Source organism: Anguilla rostrata, chromosome 14 (genome assembly GCF_018555375.3).
Source record: "Anguilla rostrata isolate EN2019 chromosome 14, ASM1855537v3, whole genome shotgun sequence".
In the NCBI taxonomy this organism is placed as follows: domain Eukaryota; kingdom Metazoa; phylum Chordata; class Actinopteri; order Anguilliformes; family Anguillidae; genus Anguilla; species Anguilla rostrata.
In genome coordinates this window covers 24,130,523-24,150,757 of record NC_057946.1, presented here as the reverse complement: position 1 = coordinate 24,150,757, position 20,235 = coordinate 24,130,523, and the positions used below count along the sequence as shown (strand labels likewise).

General features: G+C 42.8%; 3 protein-coding genes across 10 annotated transcripts in view; 2 read left to right on the top strand and 1 right to left on the bottom strand.

The window, feature by feature from the left end:
• The first annotated feature begins 223 nt into the window (after positions 1–223).
• LOC135239482 (proteinase-activated receptor 3-like) lies at positions 224–1,319 on the top strand. The gene has a single exon (XM_064308156.1). It carries the CDS (start codon positions 277–279, stop codon positions 1,180–1,182), a length of 906 nt encoding a protein of 301 aa, XP_064164226.1. The 5' UTR covers positions 224–276; the 3' UTR covers positions 1,183–1,319.
• Positions 1,320–5,316: 3,997 nt separating this feature from the next.
• On the top strand, positions 5,317–13,647 carry LOC135240161 (endothelial differentiation-related factor 1 homolog). Its single transcript, XM_064309496.1, has 5 exons — positions 5,317–5,623; positions 11,227–11,278; positions 11,682–11,842; positions 12,614–12,707; positions 13,073–13,647. The coding sequence occupies exons 1-5, from the start codon at positions 5,546–5,548 to the stop codon at positions 13,129–13,131; spliced, it is 444 nt and encodes a 147-aa protein (XP_064165566.1). The 5' UTR covers positions 5,317–5,545; the 3' UTR covers positions 13,132–13,647.
• LOC135240159 (guanine nucleotide exchange factor VAV2-like) overlaps positions 13,332–20,235 on the bottom strand; it is a 189,428-nt gene continuing 182,524 nt past the window's right edge. For 4 of the 8 annotated variants that reach the window (XM_064309488.1, XM_064309491.1, XM_064309490.1 and 1 more), the window contains 3 exons: positions 19,965–20,051; positions 19,202–19,356; positions 13,332–18,912 (listed from right to left, as the gene is read on the bottom strand). In XM_064309488.1, coding sequence (XP_064165558.1) covers positions 18,865–18,912; positions 19,202–19,356; positions 19,965–20,051 — 290 coding nt within the window. In that variant the 3' untranslated portion in view covers positions 13,332–18,864. The remainder of the gene's footprint in view (positions 18,913–19,201; positions 19,357–19,964; positions 20,052–20,235) is intronic. The other 4 variants (XM_064309489.1, XM_064309494.1, XM_064309493.1 and 1 more) reach the window with 2 other exon arrangements.

Genomic DNA, 20,235 nt, shown 5'->3' with positions numbered 1-20,235 from the left:
GACCAAAGGATGGTTGGAGGAAAGGTGAAGCTGTTCCATTTACTGCCCTGTAGGCTGGTACCAAAAATTTAAACACTGCCAGGAAGCCAGTGATGTAAGGGTGTGATGTGAGCACACTTGGGAAGATAGTAGATGTGTTGTGAGGAGGTGTTCTGTATTAATGCAGAATGCAGCCCTGTAATTCTCATCTTATTGTGCTTTTCTTTCTCTCTGTTTGAACAGAAACCCCCCAACCTGCATCCCGCTGGAGCCCCATCTCCTGCCAGTTAAACACCCATGGAGATCTTATACTTCAACACTTCCATCCTCTACATCCATAAACCAGCAAACAGTAGCATTAGGGGTGGTGACATTACTGTGTATGACACGTGTAAGCACATGCCTGAGGTCCTGATCTTTTATCTGGCCTTGCAGTTCATCAATATGTTCTTGGGGATCCCTGCTAACTTGATAGTGTTGTGGCTCCTGCACAAGAACAAGGGGGACTCCTCCAGCTCCGACATCTTCATCCTCCACCTGGCCATCCTGGATACCTTCTTCTGCCTCATCCCACCCCTGGAGCTGGCCAACATAGTCTTCCTCACCACCAGCAGCACCTGGTATGTATTGCGCTTCTTCTACGGGGTGAAAGACTCTTCGCCGCTCTTCCTCTCCTGCATCTGCATGGACCGCTACATGGCCGTCCTGCACCCAATCACCTTCACCGAGCTGAAGGACCGAAACCACCGTGCGGTCTGCGCTGCTGTGGTGTGGCTGATCACCCTGGTCTATGCCGCGGCCAAATGCGTGGGCAACATCCCCAACTTTGAGAAGGCCTTCACCGTCATGATCCTGGCAGCTTTTGCCTTCATGCTCTTCTGTAATGTGGCCATCCTGCATGCACTCCGCAAGTCGGGCCCCGGTCGTGATGAGATGCACCCCGTCAAGAAGAGGGCCTTCAAGATGGTGCTCATCATCCTGGCCATCATCGTCTTCAACTATTTCCCACCTGTGGCATTGTTCCCCTTCAAGGAGTACTTCTCCCTAGAAGTGTTCCACTGTTACATCCACTACATAGCATTTGGCTTCATGGACATCAGCAGCAGCATTCAGCCTCTTCTCTACCTCTCCCGGGAAATTCCCAGGGTCCCTTGCTGTTGCCCTAAGGAACAAGACTCAGGAAACTCCACTGATCCAAGTTGAACTTTTTGATCAAAAATCCATTGTGTAGATTTTCAATTTAATATTTATTTTTGTAGGATTTTTATTTCTCCAGTTATGGAACTGAAGCAGGTTTTTGTAATGAAACTCATTTTAAATAAATGATCGTGCATCACGCATAGAGTTCAACTGAATGGACATTGATTTGAACTGCTAACACTTACCAGTGTACTGAAATATATCAGTCAGTCAAATCAAATAGCAGCAACAGGATTTTGACAGCTTGCTGTTGTTCCTGGCATGTATTTCTAAAAAAGAGCACTGTTCAAAATTTATAAGGAAAGAGATGTTTTTTTTCATTTCCTAGATGAAACATTTGTCTAAATATCATTTTCATTGTAACATTTGTGCAATATATGTAAATGTCCATACCTGTAATAATTTATGGCTACTGTAGATAGCAAATATACACTGACACATCATACTTACTGGTAATATAATTTTCTGTTTTTCTGTTTAACTATATTTCAGCTGCCTTTAAAAGTAGAAGTGTGTATGTTGTGACTTTATATATCTCCTGTTTTTAGAATATAAAGAAAAGAATATTTTGAAACAGGAAGAAAGACGGTAGTGTGACTCTTAATAACCGCAAGTCTTTAAAACTTCTACACACCATTTTAGACAGGCTGAAGATATGATAGGCAGTTCTGCATGTATTAGACACTATTTTTAATCAGTGAATGGAGAAGAGGTATGGCATATGCTAGCATACCCTTAGGAACAAGCTTACCCAAGCAGGCAAACATGCAATGCACAATAATTACAAAAAACAAAAAATAACTCAATCTTAACAAGAGTTCTAGTCTTATATTCAGACTTTAAATCTTTTCTTAAAATATATCTATATTTGTATTACTTTTTGCTAAATATGAAAAAAGATTTGCCAATGGCTTAAGACAATTTCACTCATCAAACACAAAGTAATTTAAAACCAGCTATTATTTTCAACTTGAGAAAAATAAATTCATATAAATACATTCTTAAATCTCATTACAAGACTAAAACATAAAGACAGATTTTTTTGCCATGTAAGATGATGCTCATCTGCCACACGTTAAATTTATGAAAAAATGCTGAATAAATTCATTTTATTCAAACCTGTCACTGAATAAATATGTCAAATCTATTTGTGGATTCATCACAGGAGCACTATCTCTAAGCTGACATTGTACTTCAGTAAGTATGGTTAGTTCTTGACATTTCCAGCCTTCAAAACATTTTTCACTGAGCTACATGCCATATTATACATTACATGGTATTATTCATATGTGAATTCTTCTTTAAATCAATTTTTATCCACATTTGGAATCTTGTCTCATCACTGCAATATGAGTCATACATTTGTGAGGGTGCAGACAAGCAGCACTCCATCAGCTGAGCTGCACAGTGATTTGGTCAGAGCCAGTGGTCGGATTGCACTGCATGTGCAGCTGCCCACTTGAACCAGAGGAGTCACTCCTGCATGATTAAACAGGGAAAACCCTGCAGACCAATACCTTCCTCCCTGGGGGACACAGTGACCTACACTACCTGGGATGAGCCTGCAGTGGTAAATTCCATGCTTATATGTTGCATTGTATTTCATAAACCCTCAAAAACACAGTGACTCAGAAAAACTAGTTTTATGGATTCTAATGCACATAAGAAAATCACATTAAAGTATAATATTTGGTGGCATAGCACTTAAATGCAATAACCCACTGACATCACCAAACCTTTGTCATCTTCTTTGGAAATGCTTTCGCAGGCCTTAACCGCTGCTGCTTTCAGTTGATATTTGTTTTAGGGGATTTCTGTCTTCAGACTCATCTTCAGCAAGTAATATCCATGTTTGAATAATTTAATTCAAGTGACTGACTTGGCCAAAACCTTCCACTCTACCCCACTGATATTATCTACCCCCTCCTCAATATTTCACAGGTGAGAGGGGTGGGAGTGCATCATGGGCTGTTCCTTCCTTTCTTCACACTTTCATCTTTCCATCGCTTTGGTACAGGATTATTTTGGTCTCATCTGCCCATAAAACTATTCAGCGTTGTCTGAATTTTTTGGGGAATTCTAACCTTAGCCTTTCGATGCTTGATGCTGATGAGAGGCCTGCATTCTGCAGTGTAGGCTCTATAATTGTGCTCTCAAAGTCTTATGCATATGGTAGCTTGTGATGTTTTCATTTCCCTCTGGACACCGCTGGTAATGTCCCTGACCGTTATTTTAGGGTTTTTCTTCACAGTCACAGTTCTTGTCTGTCATCAACTGCAGTCATCTTCCTGGGCTGACTTGTAAGGTGTTTTCTTTTCCAAGACTTTCCAAATTGCTGTACTTCATATACCCAGCTTCTGTACTATCCTTCTAAATGTAATTTTCCGTTCTCTCAGTTTAGGGATTATTTGCTTTTCATCCATCATTAGTTCTCTGGCCTTCCTGATGGTGTAGGCCTCTGACTCCAAATCCAATCTCCACAGATGAAAACAAAGGCTAAACCCAAGAATAGACACTCACTGCCCTTTTATGTGTGAACAATCAATGCAAAAGGAACACTTGAGCAACAGTTAACACCTGTCAGTCATCTTTTGTCAGGAAACACCTTTTGCAGGAAGGCTTTATACTGTAGCATTGTAAGGAATTGCTTCAATTCAGCCAGAAGAACATTAGTGAAGTCGGGCACTGATTTGGCAATTAGGCCTGGCTTGCAGATGGCTTCCTAACAGATCCCAAAGGTACTGTCATGCTCAAACAGGAAAGGGCTTTCCCCAAACTGTTGTCACAAAGTTGAAAGCACAGACTCGTCTAGAATGTCACTGCATTAAGATTTGCCTTCACTAGAGCTAAGGGACCTTATTGCTGTGAGGCAACAGTGCTACCCACTGCACCACCATGCCGCCCAGCAGTGAAATGTAACATATTTAAGTATTAATACTAGTACAGGCAAGGAAAGGGCAATAAAGATGCTCATTCAAAGATTTTGTTAAAAATGAAACGTTAGCTAGCTAGCTAAATGAATATAACCAGAAATAATCTAATAGTCCTTAAAAGGCACTCTAATTTAAGTGAACCTAACGTTAGTCAAATATTTGCATTGTCTTGCCTGTAAGTTGGCGGCGCAAACTACGGGTCTCGAGTTATCCATGGGTTGACGGGGCGTGGAAAGGGGAGTGGTTACTGTATTCGTGACGCACCAAGTTGACAACTTTCTCAACCGGTTGAAAATAGGACGATACATTAAAAACGCATATTTCTCCAAAAATACAGAACGGACATATTTAATACTTTACCCATTGTGTTTCTTCAATGCCTCTTGTGCAAATAGCACATAAAACCAAGAAAGTGTGAAAATCACCATGGTACTCCTATTTTCATAACCCATTAGGATGTTTCTTTATGTTCTAAATTGTTTAGATGTATAATATCACTGCCACCTACTGCCCATGGACAGACATTGATTCAATGTAGTTGGTTACCAGCTCCTGGAGAATAATTGAACATAATTGTTTTTCGTTTAATGTGAGGCCTATCAGTGTCTATTAAATAACCATTTGTCTCATACAGGGAAGGTGGATTCTAGATATGTGAACAAGTTGTCGATTGTCACTCGCGAGCACGCATGTCGAATGTTAAATAGAAAAATCGTTTATTTTCTTATTTAAATTCTCAAATTGTTCAAAACAAGATTAATCTTACACTCGTAATTCACTTTAACGTGACTTACCGACAGTTGAAAAGATGGCCAGCTTGCTAAAGAGTGCCGCATTGTGGAAATATTTTGAAAAGCTCAATGAAAACAGTTTCACATACCATATGTCGAACCCTATGATGGTAATCGACTTAAGAACCAATTGTCAGAGGTCAAAAGATCTCAGCAAACAAGCACCCTATGTCGTAGTGAGACTACATCAGCGTGTGAGCTGGCCAGCTGAAACGACAATAGATTTAATTGTAAAAAAAATTTTTTTTTTTTACAATTAACTGATATGCGAAACGCATCGTACGGACAAAGAGGTTGTGTAATGTTTTCTCATTTGAAGTTTAAAGATTTCAACTAAATTCCAATTGTTTCAAACTACTTCCTAGGACCAGTCACTTTTTTTGCAGTGGGTGGGACTTAAAAGCTCAATACAACGTGCGAGTATGCGCGAGGCAGATCCAAAAGAGCAAACGAGTCAACATGAGCTGTTTTAAATAAAGCTTTGAGAAGCAGCTATTTATCTTCTGTGACGAGGGGGTGTGAAACACTACAAACAGGTTGTTAAACGGATTACCTAATTTCGCTGTTTTCAAAGCAGAGACAGGACGCTATTTTCCCTTTTTTTAAAACTACACTATCCATCGTTACACGACCGCTGATACCATGGCAGAAAGCGACTGGGATACCGTGACCGTCCTGCGGAAGAAGGGTCCAACTGCGGCGCAGGCCAAATCCAAACAGGTAGCGATGGTTAAAGATCTCAGCCAAATACAGAAAGTGAAAGAAATATTATTACACCAGGATCTGAATTCTATATCTGGATCAGTCACTGAGCCAGCGAGAACGCTAAGTTAACTAGGTGATAGCATGCTATAATCTGTTCTCGCCTCGACAATGGCAAGTTAAACTTGATTAAATATTCAAGTACTGTTAGATATTATCAAAACTGTTATTATGACTCCAACAGGCACTGTCAACGTTATACACACAATCCAGGTGACTACAGTGGGAGGTCTGAACTCGCTTGACTCTATTTTGTGAACAAATGAGTGTTCAGTAACGTTATCTTGTCTACGTTAGCTTGCTAGCCAAGTTAGCCTATTTTAGGACCGATAAGACGTCATTCTTACTTTTGAAATATTTGAAGGCTATAATATCCTGACAGTTTGCTCGGGTCGCCAGTTTTCTTCTCGAAATTTGAATTTGTATAACCTTTAAATTATTTTATTGCGTTAACATGCTGTTAGCATATCACTACCTTGCCAGTTACAACATACAAATTGGCCTCCGTAAGTTCACCAGCTAGCATTTAGCCGGGTGAGACAGCCCTTGGTAGCATTAGTAACAAACATAATATTACTTGATTCATGCTGCCTGCCAGTGGTCATGAAAGCCAAATAGAAAAACTCTACAGGCGCCTCGTTTTTAAAGATCGTAAGGTTAGTTGAAGTGCAAGAGAACATGACTAGCATTTAAGTTATATCTGATAGTTATCCCAAACGCACACAGCGAATCACTAATGGTGTTGGCTTTGTTTTAGTAGGCGAGTTAAACATTAGCTAATGTACCTAATACCTACATTAATTCAAAACAAAGGTGACAGTCTTTTAAACATGCTGAAGCAACGAGTGCAAAAATATAAAATAGGTGTTTAACTTCAAAATGAATGTATTTATATTTGGATTGTCAAACGTGAAATAGCTTTGTACTGATGTTTAGTGCGAGTGTAAAATTATTACATTTTTTTGGCTTTTTTAAAAGTCAGCAATATAGAGCTGTTAGTTTTTTCGTTGTTGGGATCAAGCCGATGCATTCAGAAGTAGCAACCTGACCCTTACAAAAATATACTTTGGTAATTATATTACATTACAATCACTTCACCGACATCCAGGGCGACGTAGCCTATAAAAGTGGAGAACATCGGCGTTACTATCTGGAATACATAAATACGTTATCACCAAGAAGGCACAGAGGCCTCATAATCAATAAGTGTAATGTTGACCGAACAAACAACGGTCTGTATTGTAGCGAAAGAAAGAACAACTAGACAGATAACCTCTCTACAAAGCTGTAACTATAACATTATTTAAAGGGAAATCCAAAGAGAGAGGTTATCTAGAGGGGGTCCGAGGAGCCACGTTGTGATCTGAAGAGGTGAGTCTTCAGTCTGTCAAATTATGGGCAAGGTTTCTGTTGTTCTGACTGCAGTGCAATATACAGGTGTGCAGTGGGGAGGTGCCAGCCCAGGGTTAACAGAAGGGAGGGGTCTGATGATCAAAACAAGATATAGCGGAGCTGTCCTTGCTTTAAGCGCTTTAATGAGCGCCGGGGTGTTTGAAATTGATGGACGCGGATGAGTAGCAATGGCATTTAGAGCTGCAGAGGACAGAGAGTTGCGTAGTCGGCGATTCAGTTGAAGAGTGGTCAGTAGGGTGAGGAAGGGGTCGGATTCTCCCAAAGTTGCGTAGGAAGAATTTGCACGTCCAACACACTGCCATCTTCTCAGAGAGGGACAGTTTGGTGTCCAGCACCACTCCGAGATTCCAGAAGTAGTGATTAAGTAGTGTATGGATCTATGCACAGTATCTATTTTACAATCAGTATTTAAGTTGAAAATATATAAGAACTTGTACATTTTGTAAAATTAACTTGAGAACCAACTATAAACATTCGTTCAGGAGTGTAAGTTTTCATCAGCTGTTTAAAACGTTCAGTTAAATGTCTTCAATGATACAATTTCTGTGATTTGACACTGATATGAGGCATAAAGTTTTAATGACCTCATTCTCTTCAGCTGGTTAGATGAAAAAACAGGGCCAAGGTACTTGAAATAATTTAGGAAACATTTAGTTGCACTGCTTTGGAATACAGCATGTTTAATTTGTATGAGCCAAGATAGCCAGTTTATTCATTTAAGCCAAACAGCTGAAATTAATAAACCATCACAAAATCTCAGCATCATATAAAATAATTTTTTCTCTCTTTGGAACAAATCCACTATTGACATTCTGATTAAAAAGCTGCAACAGCGACACCCACAGACAAAAGGGAGTCAAGCAGTGGTGTGATGGGGAGGACAAGGGAGGAAAACTCTCAGTCATCCCTTAGAGCGACTCTGAATGAACCTGTGATTTAAAAAAAATGTCCTTTCTTCCCACTCGCCCCCCCTCTCATGTCATTTTCCTTTGAAAAGTCATTAGAGTTAACTTATTTTAAAGCTATTCTGTCCTATAAAACATTCTCAGAAGAACTTGTCAGTGCACTCGCCGCTCCTCTCTTCTCATATAAATTTGAGGAAGGTTGCATCTCCATCTCTCAGCAATGTGTCACATTGAGTGATTAAGTTTTGTGCTGTTTCACCCTTTGTATGGCCCTCAAGCCCTTGACCACTCGTGTACTCACCTGTCCCCAGAAATACGCCATTAGTCTGAGACTCCGTAATCCGTGAGTCCAGAGGGCTCTGCTTTGGAATTGGGCCAATGTTAAATTTACTAATCAAATTCTTGTTTGTCCGACGGAGTAACTGTTTAATTTAATTAAGGAGATCATTTTATACCACCTGCACTAAATTATCCTGGATTGTTTATGCGACGTATGTGAAAGAGGGCCCTGGTAGATATCCTTTGCTAATGGGCAGTCCTATGACTAACATTTTATTATTGGCCATGCCTTCTGATGGAGAACCTATCGTCAACAGGCCTCACAGCAGCTATGAAGATGATCTCCCAACGTGTCAAGTGAGTGGAGCCCTTCCACAGGCAGAAGAACCCTAACAGACTTTAGTTTTTCTGGGTTTTTTTTTTTGTTGGTTTTTTTAATAATTCCAGATTTTCATGGTTTTTGTCTCTATCCTTTTTATATCAGAATTTATTCAACACGATCCTCTCAAGCTGACCTGCTTTTAGTTACATCTAACACCATTGATGGAATACTGTTATCTTCTTCATTAGGCCTGTATGGTGAATCTGGAAACAACAACATGATTGAATAAATATGTTGCTTTGAGCAAGTAATCTTGTTCCTGCATAATTTTTCGTTGAACATAAGAAAGTTGAGAAGTAGCCAGCTAGTGTGAAATAACACATGTAACACGTACCTTTACTTTGGAAGCGATGTCTTCAACAGCATTCCGTAATAAATGCTGAGATTTGAGAATGACCTTTTCCCTCATTGGTAGAAACGGTCTGTTTTCCTGTTAGCTACGCGATTCCACTCCCTCAGCAATTCTTCATCTAATCATAATGCTAAAATGGGAAAATAGAAAATGGTGACAAGCTATAATAGTAGACACTGATGATCTGTTGCAGTCTAGTTTCATTCTTCTAGTGACGTTTATGGAACTAATAATATACATAATGTCACTGTTATCTCAAAAATATATCCTAGCTAACGGAAATCGATCCAACTAGCTACAAAAGCTAGCCCTACACAGCTAGCTAGATAGCTTCTGGCTGCATGTTATTTCTGTACAAAGAGGCAGTGTTTTATGCAAAGTATTTTGGTGACTTAATGACGGCTCAAACTAGCAACATGATGTTAGCTAGCTACCTCATATTATGGAAGACAAGTTAACTAGTCGACGTACCGGCGAAAACATACTGTGGTTCCAGGCCTGTCTCTCATAGTCCGCCAGTTAACGGTTAGACTGAATATTATTCAGGTTTTCGATATCTTAGCTCAGCTGTTACTACAACTGGTCGGTTCAATTTCAACAGTTTTAATCTAAAAATCAAATAAACAGAACCACCTCGTTTTAATTAAATATGATCTAACCAGATGACTTACGTTGATGAAATGTATTTTTAAAAACTTTCTCTATCAATTCGGTCAACTTGATTAGCGCGGCAACAGTTGTTTAAAGAATCGCTCGAGCCGTGCTCACGAGACTGGTTACGTAGCTTTTCGTCCTGCATTTGCTGTCACTTACGCCGGTATTGTCCCAATAGTCAATATTGTTGAATCTGATACACGTAAGCAACGTGCACCCACCATTCACAATACTGCAACCTGTGCTTTTATTCACAGCCGCAATACAAAATTACAGTGTGGTATGCGAGATACTGTGTAATGCCATAACCTCGAAATATTTATGTCACTGGCGTAGGCACGAGTGGGTCAGGGCCATTGTCATCTGAATAGTAACCTGGCCCCGCCATTTATCTTGGCTGAACCACCACACCAATCGTTAATCTTTAAAAAAAATTATTATAATTATTTTTTTTACGAATTTGAACAGTTTATTCAAAGTTCGAAATTCGGGGGCGCGGCCACCCCTCTTGGGTCCACATTCGTAATCTCCCCCTTAGAATTATTTTACCCAGCATGTGGTACTTTTTTCGTGTTTTTTCTGGATTAGGCTACCAAAGGAATACTTTATGAACCACGGGATATTTTTCTAAGGGGTTGAAATGAGAATATGAATTTCATATGAAGAGTAGTCACTCCAGGACCGAAATAATTCTGATGTGCTACATCCAGAACCTAATGAAAAATTCTCATATTTGTAACAATATCATTAAATTAAATGAAGAATGACCAAATTGCCTAAACTACAAAAGGACAGTTAAGCTATTTGGTGCTTCTTTTCAAGGCCATTTTATATAAAAACAAAAGGGGCCACATGCACTGGAAACGTCAACTTCTCTTATTTTTGTAATAGTTGATAAACAGTCCATAAAAAAGTAATGGTTGCTGAACTAGAGCATCACTGTTACTTACCATATTTTAGATTTCAGATAGAAATGTCCCTATATCCCAACTCTACCGCGTTACTGAAAAGTGAGTGAAGATTCTCTGTGATGCACTGCAACAGCTGTGGGATGTGGGGACACAACACCACCTGCTGTTGGTTGTACCTCCTGTTCTGGGCGGTACCTGGGTGATTCTGCATTCTTTGTTGCTACGCCAACTCAGGAAGTTCTGCCCTACCCACCATGAATTTGAAAGTCAGAAAATCTTAGTACTCTTGAGCTTCAACGATGACAGGGATGGAGCTTAAGGAAGTGAATGTTTAGTTCATATGATGAACATCTGTGGTCTGGCTCTGCTGGGGAGGGTCAAATCAAGGAACCACAATGAATTGTTATTAAAAAGACCGGTAATGTTTAATTGTGGCAGTCGGTCAGCACATTATTTTCCACAGCCCTATGGCGCGCAGTTATTTAAATAATCTGAATCAGTCTAATTGTATAGCATCATGACTTAACAGGGAATGGGAGGGTAGGTTAGTTCAGCCAGGGGCCAGTTAGGAAAGCCATCACAGCGATAGGAGACACTTCTGGTACTGCGACTGGAAGTTCAGCAGGGTTCGGGCCTAAAATGTGCTGGTTTGCTTTATTCTGTAGGCAATCACTGCGGCACAGAGAAGGGGAGAGGATCTCGAAACCACAAAGAAATGTAAGAATCCTGCTAAATACAGCGCAAAGCCTGTTTTGAAGTTATCTTTTTTGAATAGACATTTTGTCTTTTGAATTAGGTTCAGTTGATATTATTGGGGAGCTTCCAACCATTTTTGGATACGGCATCATCCGTATAATTGTTGATTATAATATATGTAAATATTCCAAAAATTAAATGTATGGAGGGGGGATGGGGGTGTCTGCATGACTGTGCTTTCAGTTGAATGTTTCAGCAAACTCACTGTGGAGCACTGTAACAAAAAAAAAAAAAACAGTAAAAGGGGAGGGGATGGGTTACCAAGTGATTGGGAAAGTTGTTTGTGTGATGTGAACAAGCCCTATCTGTTGTTCAGCAATGACTTAATTCATTGATCGGGGGTGTGGGGGGGTTCCTCCTTCAGGGTCTGCAGGACAAAACAAGCAGCACCTGGTGACAAAGAACACGGCCAAGCTGGACCGTGAAACGGAGGAGCTGCACCATGACAGGGTGCCGCTGGAGGTGGGCAGGGTGATTCAGCTCGGACGGCAGAACAACGGTCTGACGCAGAAAGACCTGGCCACCGTGAGTGACGCCCGTGTTGTGTACACACACACTCAAACATACATATTACGCGCACACCGTTTGCAGCATGACAGTACGGTAGCTGTTTCACACTGCCAGGTGGTGTAGGTTGTTATGGTGACAACTGCTGGGTTTTGGGGGTGTGCGCATGCGTTGTTGAGTGTGTGTGGCAGAAGTTAGGAAACAAACGGTTGAACTCACTCCCGTGTCGAGCTGGATTATTTTTTGCTTTCTTAAACACAATAGCCAGTGCCCCGGTCATCCTTCCACTGATACTGAACATGGAAAACGTGCTTCCGGATTATTCCGTGTGTTCTTCCTTTTTACAGGAATGCATGTTTGGCTCATTGCAATGTGTTTTGTCTCCGAACTCTTCATCTTCCATAAAAGGTTTAGGTTCCATGACCAGGTTTCCTTCTACTCTTTCGGCAGTTGGCTCCCTACTGATTTCAGCTGTCAAGTCTGTAATTTAACAGTTGAAAATATAGCCTCTCTCTAATGGAACTGTTTGCCGTAAAGCACATTAGCATGTAGCATTAGGTGCATGAGAACTGATCTAATTAAGCATCTAATGGGAATAATTAAAACCTTGTTACAATTCAGGAGGTACAATTTTGGCAGCATACACGGGGGTTGCGTGCATGTACGCGTGCGTGTGAGTGAGAGAGATTTCTACCACACACACTATGCTTTTTTTTATAATTTTGCCTTTATTCAGAGCAGTACAGAATCGGGTCTTTTTAAGACTGGTGTATTTTTCATATTCATTAGAAAATCAACGAGAAGCCCCAGATCATTGCTGATTATGAAAGTGGGAGGGCCATACCCAGCAACCAGGTCATGGGCAAGATCGAGAGGGCCATTGGTGAGATATACCGTTCTCCACTTACACACATTGACAACGAACAGAAAAGGTTGCTTTATGTAGTGATTGACTTGGTTTTTGGTTTTTTGTTAAATCAAATGATTTGATGATGCTTGATCTTCTGCAAAACCTTGTAACTGTAATACTCTGCACTTTTAGAATCTATGAAACTGTTATTTCACCATTAGCTAGCCTTGCTAAATATTCTTCATTTTATAACCTTCAATTTGATTTAAAAAAACATTTTCTTTTGCAGTACTTGGTAAATGGAATTTCCCCTCTGGTTGCTTAGCACTGTGGTACACTTGGTTGTACTTTCCCGCCTTAAGAGAAACCTGTTGGGTGTGCTTCTTTTTTTGTATTAGGGCTGAAGCTACGTGGGAAGGAAATTGGACAGCCCCTTGAAGCAAAGCCTAAAAAATGAAAACAAAGCCTCGAAATCAGCCCCTCCCCCTTCCCTTGACCACACCTCTAGCCCCTCCCCCATTGCTTTCCCTTTCTTGCACTATGCATCCCTCGCTAACCCTCCCCCCCCCCCCCCCCCCGGGGGCTGATCTCACCTGGCTCTGCTGGTTGGCTGGGTGTTTCCGCATCATCGCTACGCTGGCAAATGAGAATTCAACATGATTGCACACAGCAAGCGAGTGAATAATGTATAAAAACTTAATCCCAAAGTGCTGTGGGGTTGTTGTTTTTTTTTTTGGTTTTGGGTTAGCATGTTTATTTTTTGTTTTTTATTAAATTGCTGGATTTTATCTAGAGCTGATGGAGTTAACATTTCATTGAGAGAATTCATCATCTGCTTTAGTCATGCTTAATCACAACCTTTTTGCTCCTTTTTGCATTTTCTGGGGCTCGAAGTTGAGTGTTGGCTCGACATGCCTTTAAGCAGTTTCCTTTGATTGTATTGCAAATAAAGATTGAACCCTTTGGCAGGTTATTTGTGTGTCCCCTTTCTTTCACTAAATTGTACATCTGGGGGGTATTTCACGAAACAGGATTACTAAATTACCTGAATAACTGCGCTGACTAAAATCTGGAACAGCTATTTTTACTTGCTCCAGATTTTGGAGGGTTCTGGGTTTTGCTCAGCACAGTTATCCAGCTAACTCCGTAATCCTGCTTTGTGAAATACCCCCGTGGACACGGGACAGGATGTGCAACAGAAATGTCCATATTTTGACCTGAGATTCCCACCTGTGTAACTGAAATGGGCGCTCCATCCGGAGTTGGCTGAATAAATTGGCTTGCCCCGACATGTCCAAAAAGATAAACCTTGAATTTGTACATTTTGCCAAATTAAAAAATAAAGAAATTCTCTTGTCTTAGCTCAACAATTTTGTCCCACAAACTGGTGCTATTCTTTGAGCCTGGGAACTATTTTCATTCATCAGTTGCTCTTGAGATGTTCTAATTGGTCCATTCTCTTTCTCATATGGGAGATTTTCCTGTGCGTAGGCGATACAGCCCTGATACGGTTGTAATGACTTAGCATCTGCGGCACGGGCTCCAGGGTCTCTACCAGAAGGACTCAGCAACTACACAACCGAACCCCGGTTAGGGAAAAAAAAGAGAAATTTTATTTTAAGATAGATCTTATTTGGAAATAATTGACCTTTTTTTTTTTTTTAAAGGCACATGATTAGGGTTTCTCTGTTCAGAGGATTTACAGACAGGAAATGAGACTTCTGTAACTGCATGCAGCGAGTTTCCTTTGTAGCACAAACAGCGGTGGAACTCCCCATTTGCCGAACGCTCGCTGTGGACTTTCTGCCGTTTCCCCACCACGCCGCGCCACCTGCAGATTACCCGGTTCCAGTTTCTGCCTGTGGTGAGGCCGGTCCTGTATCTTCATCTGGCCTGTCCCCTAGCAGTGTGACGGTGTCCCCAGGCCCCGCCCAGTAATCTTAGACTGCAGGCGCAGAATACTCATTCACTCGCATTCTCACACAAGTGTGTTCTGCAGCTGGGAGATACAAGTATTATAGACAAAGATCCTGCTTCATCTGAATCTTATGCCTTTCCCCTCCTATTATTCCATCTGTCGGCTGTGTCCACTGGAGAATCACAGGATGAAATGGATGCTGAACCCTATATCACCTGGTTTTCCAGGTATCACTCAGGCTAAAATATCCCTAAAACCCTGAGGACCGTGAGTCTCCAGTCCTGGAGTAAACACCAATTCTCTGATGTGTTCCTTTCAGGAGGAGGGGCACATTATCTGGGGGAAATATAACCAAGCAAGGAACTGGAATTCTAGAGATTCTAACACCCTTGGGGCAACTGCAGCCAACTTGGTAGGACTTTAAACATCAGGTTGATAGTTGTAGACTACAGAACTGCATGATAAATAAGGAAGCTGTCAGATTAGAAGCAGCTGCTGCAGTTATAACCAGTTCTGTTGCCTACAGGTTTTACCCCAATGTTCAAACTTGGCTGCAATTGCTCCCTTGTGTTTTTCCGAATGATCTGACTTGTACAAGTGCTGACGAGTCGCGCTGTCTGAAAATTTTGCCGTTGTGTTTCTCCTGTTTTTAAAAATGATTTTGGCTCCAGTTTCTCCCAAGTTTGGAATGCGCAATCATGTTATATCTGCGCTCACTGCGGCACTATCCAATCAGGAGAACGCAGACAAGCATGTGCTCTCTTCCGAAGCACAGCTGCCGTTTCTTATTACACGGTAGTTTGTGAGACTGCCTCACATAGACAGCAGTTGGAGGAAGATTCTTAATGTGCCACACAGGTGGGCTTGCGGGTGCCTGACTGGAACAGAGCCTTAGCAGATACCAGTCTGTGGAGCCCATCCACACACTGGAACAGTGCTTTAATAGACACAAGTCTGTGGGTCCCATCCACACACTGGAACAGAGCCTTAGCAGATACCAGTCTGTGGAGCCCATCCACACACTGGAACAGTGCTTTAACAGACACAAGTCTGTGGAGCCCATCCACACACTGGAACAGTGCCTTAACAGACACAAGTCTGTGGGTCCCATCCACACACTGGAACAGTGCTTTAACAGACACAAGTCTGTGGAGCCCATCCACACACTGGAACAGTGCTTTAACAGACACAAGTCTGTGGGTCCCATCCACACACTGGAACAGTGCTTTAACAGACACAAGTCTGTGGGTCCCATCCACACACTGGAACAGAGCCTGGGCAGATGCCAGACTGTGGGTCACATCCACACACTGGAACAGTGCCTTAGCAGATACAAGTCTGTGGGTCCCATCCACACACTGGAACAGTGCCTTAACTGATACAAGTCTGTGGGTCCCATCCACACACTGGAACAGTGCCTTAACAGATACCAGACCATGGGGTCCATCCACACACTGGAACAGTGCCTTAGCAGATGCCAGACTGTGGGTCACATCCACACACAGGAACAGTGCCTTAACTGATACAAGTCTGTGGGTCCCATCCACACACTGGAACAGTGCCTTAACAGATACCAGACCATGGGGTCCATCCACACACTGGAACAGTGCCTTAGCAGATGCCAGACTGTGGGTCACATCCACACACTGGAACAGTGCCTTAACTGATACAAGTCTGTGGGTCCCATCCACACACTGGAACAGTGCCTTAACAGATACCAGACCATGGGGTCCATCCACACACTGGAACAGTGCCTTAGCAGATGCCAGACTGTGGGTCCCATCCACACACTGGAACAGTGCCTTAACAGATACCAGACCATGGGGCCCATCCACACACTGGAACAGTGCCTTAACAGATACAAGTCTGTGGGTCCCATCCACACACTGGAACAGAGCCTGAGCAGATGCCAGACTGTGGGTCCCATCCACACACTGGAACAGTGCCTTAACTGATACAAGTCTGTGGGTCCCATCCACACACTGGAACAGTGCCTTAACAGATACCAGACTGTGGGTCCCATCCACACACTGGAACAGAGCCTTAGCAGATGCCAGACTGTGGCTCATGTTTCATATTTCTTGCGTTCTGCTTGTCCCTGAATACGGTTATTCTTAAACTTTAAACATACACCATTAATGCATTTAGCCCAGCTTCCACCAAACCAGTTGCCATGGTACCAGAAAGACAGATGTTGTTCATTATTTAAACATCAGCAAAAAAATTAAAAAATTCAGAGCACCAGAGGTTCGAGAAGTGAGTTTCACCTTTAAAAAATTAAAAAGGGGACCAGGGACCGCTGATAAAGTATCCGAAGTAAAAACTGTAACAAGACACATGTTGAACTTGGAGGGTTTTTTTAATGAAATGGCTATATTGTTCCATCTGTAAAGAGGGTTCGGGTTCAGGTAAAATCTGATGTGTGCAAACATAATGAACATATCCAATAGATTTCCATCAGCGTGTTCTAGAGGGCGCTGAAATTTCCCTTTTGAATCCCATATGACACAAGTACCCATGGTTTTAAAGTGCTGTGACGCAGCGCAAAGATAAATAATTACCCTTTTACACAGAGCATCAGCCTCCCTTCACACTGTTCCACTTCCACCCCCGTATGTAGTCATTAATGCTGCAACCACTCAGTCCAGTGAAACGTGTCTCATTTCAATTCAGCTGCAGAAGAGGGGAGGGGGTGTCTGGCCAGTACACACCTGTAAGGGGGGGGGGGGGGGTCTGGCCAGTGCACAACTGTAAGGAGGGAGTCTGGCCAGTACACACTTGTAAGGTGTTTGGGGGAGTCTGGCAAGTACACACCTGTAAGTAGTGTAAGGGGCTGAACTTTGAAGTTTCCTGCCGAGTTTTAGCTGCATTAGTTATGGTCCAGTGAGCACAGTGACTCCTTGCACTATTAATACTTATTAATAAATATTAATTAACCAAGCATTTTCCTCTTTGCATGTATTTACATGCTTTCTCCCTGTGCATGTGTGAGTGTGTGTGTGTGTGTGCACCTTGTGTGTGTGCATGTGTGTCTGTGTATGCGTGTGTGTGTGCACATTGTGTCTATGCATATATGCATATATGTGTGTGTGCATGTGCATGTGTGTTTGTGGGAGAGGGCTGTTCTTCATCCAAACCAGTAGGATAGGGCCTCTATCTGTCGGTTGGGGCTTCCCTCTGTAGTATAGGGCCTCCCTCTGTAAGATGGGGCCTCTCTCTGTAGGATAGGGCCTCTCTCTGAAGAATAGGGCCTCTCTCTGTAGGATAGGGCCTCTCTCTGTAAGATGGGGCCTCTCTCTGTAGGACAGGGCCTTTCTCTGCAAAATGGGGCCTCTCTCTGTAGGATAGGGCCTCTCTCTGTGTGACAGGTGTTTGGACAAATGGACGGACAGACTAATGAAGGGCAGATGACTGACAAAGGTGGAACGCATTGGCTGCAGCCTCTTCTCCTGACCGCTCCGTTGCCATGGCCACAGATCTCGTACCTCTGTGCCGCCTGGTTCCTGAAATGGCCGCCAAGCTCATGATCTTTATGTCACGTGGTGACCAGCGACTGTGACCACAGTCAGAGCTCAGGGATGATGTCTGCAAGGCACAGCGTGCACGGACGGAGTAACTTCCTGTACGGACAGAGTGACTTCCTGTGCCAAGCGCTTTCCGTCCTTCTCCCCACCCCCACCCCCGTCTACCCGCAAAGGCATTGCCATGACAACTAAGGCAAATTCTCCCAGCGAAGACGCTCGCCGTCTTCTCTCTCCTTCCTCTTTTCGATGCCGCTTTTGCTGAAAAGTACAGATTTTCCCTATATTCATTAATATCGGTCCATCTCTTAAAATAAATTATTTGTACATTACATTACTCCCTTCTCACCGCCCTGCATTAGTGCAGGAGAGTATTACTTTACGACAGCGAAGCCAGCCTCCTGCGTCACCACACTGCGAGTTTACTCTCTGAGCTGCTGCACTTCAGCAGTCTGCATAATAAACACGCCCGATTCAGTTAGGGTCAGCAACTTCAGAGTCCATTTCTATCTTCGCGGAGTTCGTCTGGACGTTTTTTTTATGATTAAAAAAAAAAAAAAAAAACCAAGCAGATTCATGACACGACCAAAGAAAACATCAGTACACGTTCACTGTAAAACCAGCTGAGGCCAGGGTCCAGCAAAATATTTCACAGGCAGTTTCCATGGAAACCCAGGAGTCCTCTCAGAGGGCTGCGAACGGGAGTCTTCTGAGTGGAGGAGGAAGGATGACGTCAGAGCCTCTCGTCCAATCACTGCACTCCTTCCTCGTCGACGTATGTCGAGGGAAACCAACCAATCTAAAAATAAGAGACAAGGAGAACCGCTCTGAATTCTCGAAAACTATTCAGAGAAGGTTCAAGACAGGCTTACGTTCATAAATCCACACCAGTCTCTACATGGCTAATGCCGTATCTGTCAGTGAAATAAGGGAACGCACTGTAACGCTCCATTTAATAAAGCAGCACACATCAAAGAACACTGTAACAAAATGATTTTGTCACCTGTTTTCTTTCACTTTTACAGTCGGTTAAGAGAGTTCTCTCCTTCCTTTATTTTTTGTCTGAAGTGTGGAGTTACGGAGCTCACCCTGCCGTTTGCCTCCCCCTTCCACCAGCCCTGGTCCCCCCCGATCTTGCTGTAGATCTTCACGATGTCCCCCTCCCTCAGGGACAGCTCTCTCATGTCGCGGGCGGCGAAGTTGTACCTGGCCACCGCCGTGCTGACCACCCTGGGCGTGAACACTGGGGACGAGAAACGACATGTCCGTATCGACCGCAGAGCGGCCTGTCCCTACACCCCCTCCCCACCCCAACTCCCATCATCCCCAGCTGAACTTTGCACTCGGGTCACTATAATCTGCACCTGAAGGGGGCGCTACAGCCAAACACACAGGCTGCTTACACACTCAAGCCAGGCGGTGAGGTTAGCGCCACCTGGAGGAGATGTGTATGTCCTGCTGATGACAACTGCACGTTTAGGCGGTCCTGATTGGATATCCCGCATGTATTTATCAGCTGACTGGATATCCCTCATGTGTCTATCAGCTGATTGGATATCCCTCATGTGTTCATCAGCTGATGAGGGCATCAATGAAATGGGAAGAGATGAATTTTATCATTTCAGAAAATTACAGAGAAATTTCAGATAGATGAGATCACAAGAGAAGCTCTGATCTGAATAGCTGAGATTAAGAAAGAATGACCCAAGTAGAAAGATGAATGAATACAAAGACATAGAGAGAGATAGAGAGAGAGAGAGAGAGAGAGAGAGAGAGAGAGAAGAAAAACACAAGGAAAAGAGCGATATAGTTGAGAAATCAGAAAGACAGAGAGTGGGAGAGAGGGAGTACCTGACCAGAAGGGGGCGGAGGTCTGAGAGGAGAAGTTGAGGCCCTGAGGACTGAGGAAAGAGAAGTTGTAGGAAGCACAGGGGGCTGCTGAGGCAGAAAGAGAGAGAGAGAGAGAGAGAGGGGAAGTGAGAGAGAGAGAGGAAGTGAGAGAGACAGAGAGAAACGAGGGAGAGAGGGAGAAAGAAAGGAATAAAGAGAGAGAGAAAAAGAGAGAGAGAGGGGGACAAGAGAGAATAAGAAAGTGACAGGGACAGAGAGAACAAAATCAATT

Coding starts and splice junctions, on each gene's coding strand:
- LOC135239482 (XM_064308156.1), top strand. CDS start 277: ATGGAGATCTTATACTTCAACACTTCCATCCTCTACATCCATAAACCA.
- LOC135240161 (XM_064309496.1), top strand. CDS start 5,546: ATGGCAGAAAGCGACTGGGATACCGTGACCGTCCTGCGGAAGAAGGGT. Junction 11,843..12,613: donor CGCAGAAAGACCTGGCCACC/GTGAGTGACGCC, acceptor CATATTCATTAG/AAAATCAACGAGAAGCCCCA. Junction 12,708..13,072: donor CAAGATCGAGAGGGCCATTG/GTGAGATATACC, acceptor TTTTTGTATTAG/GGCTGAAGCTACGTGGGAAG.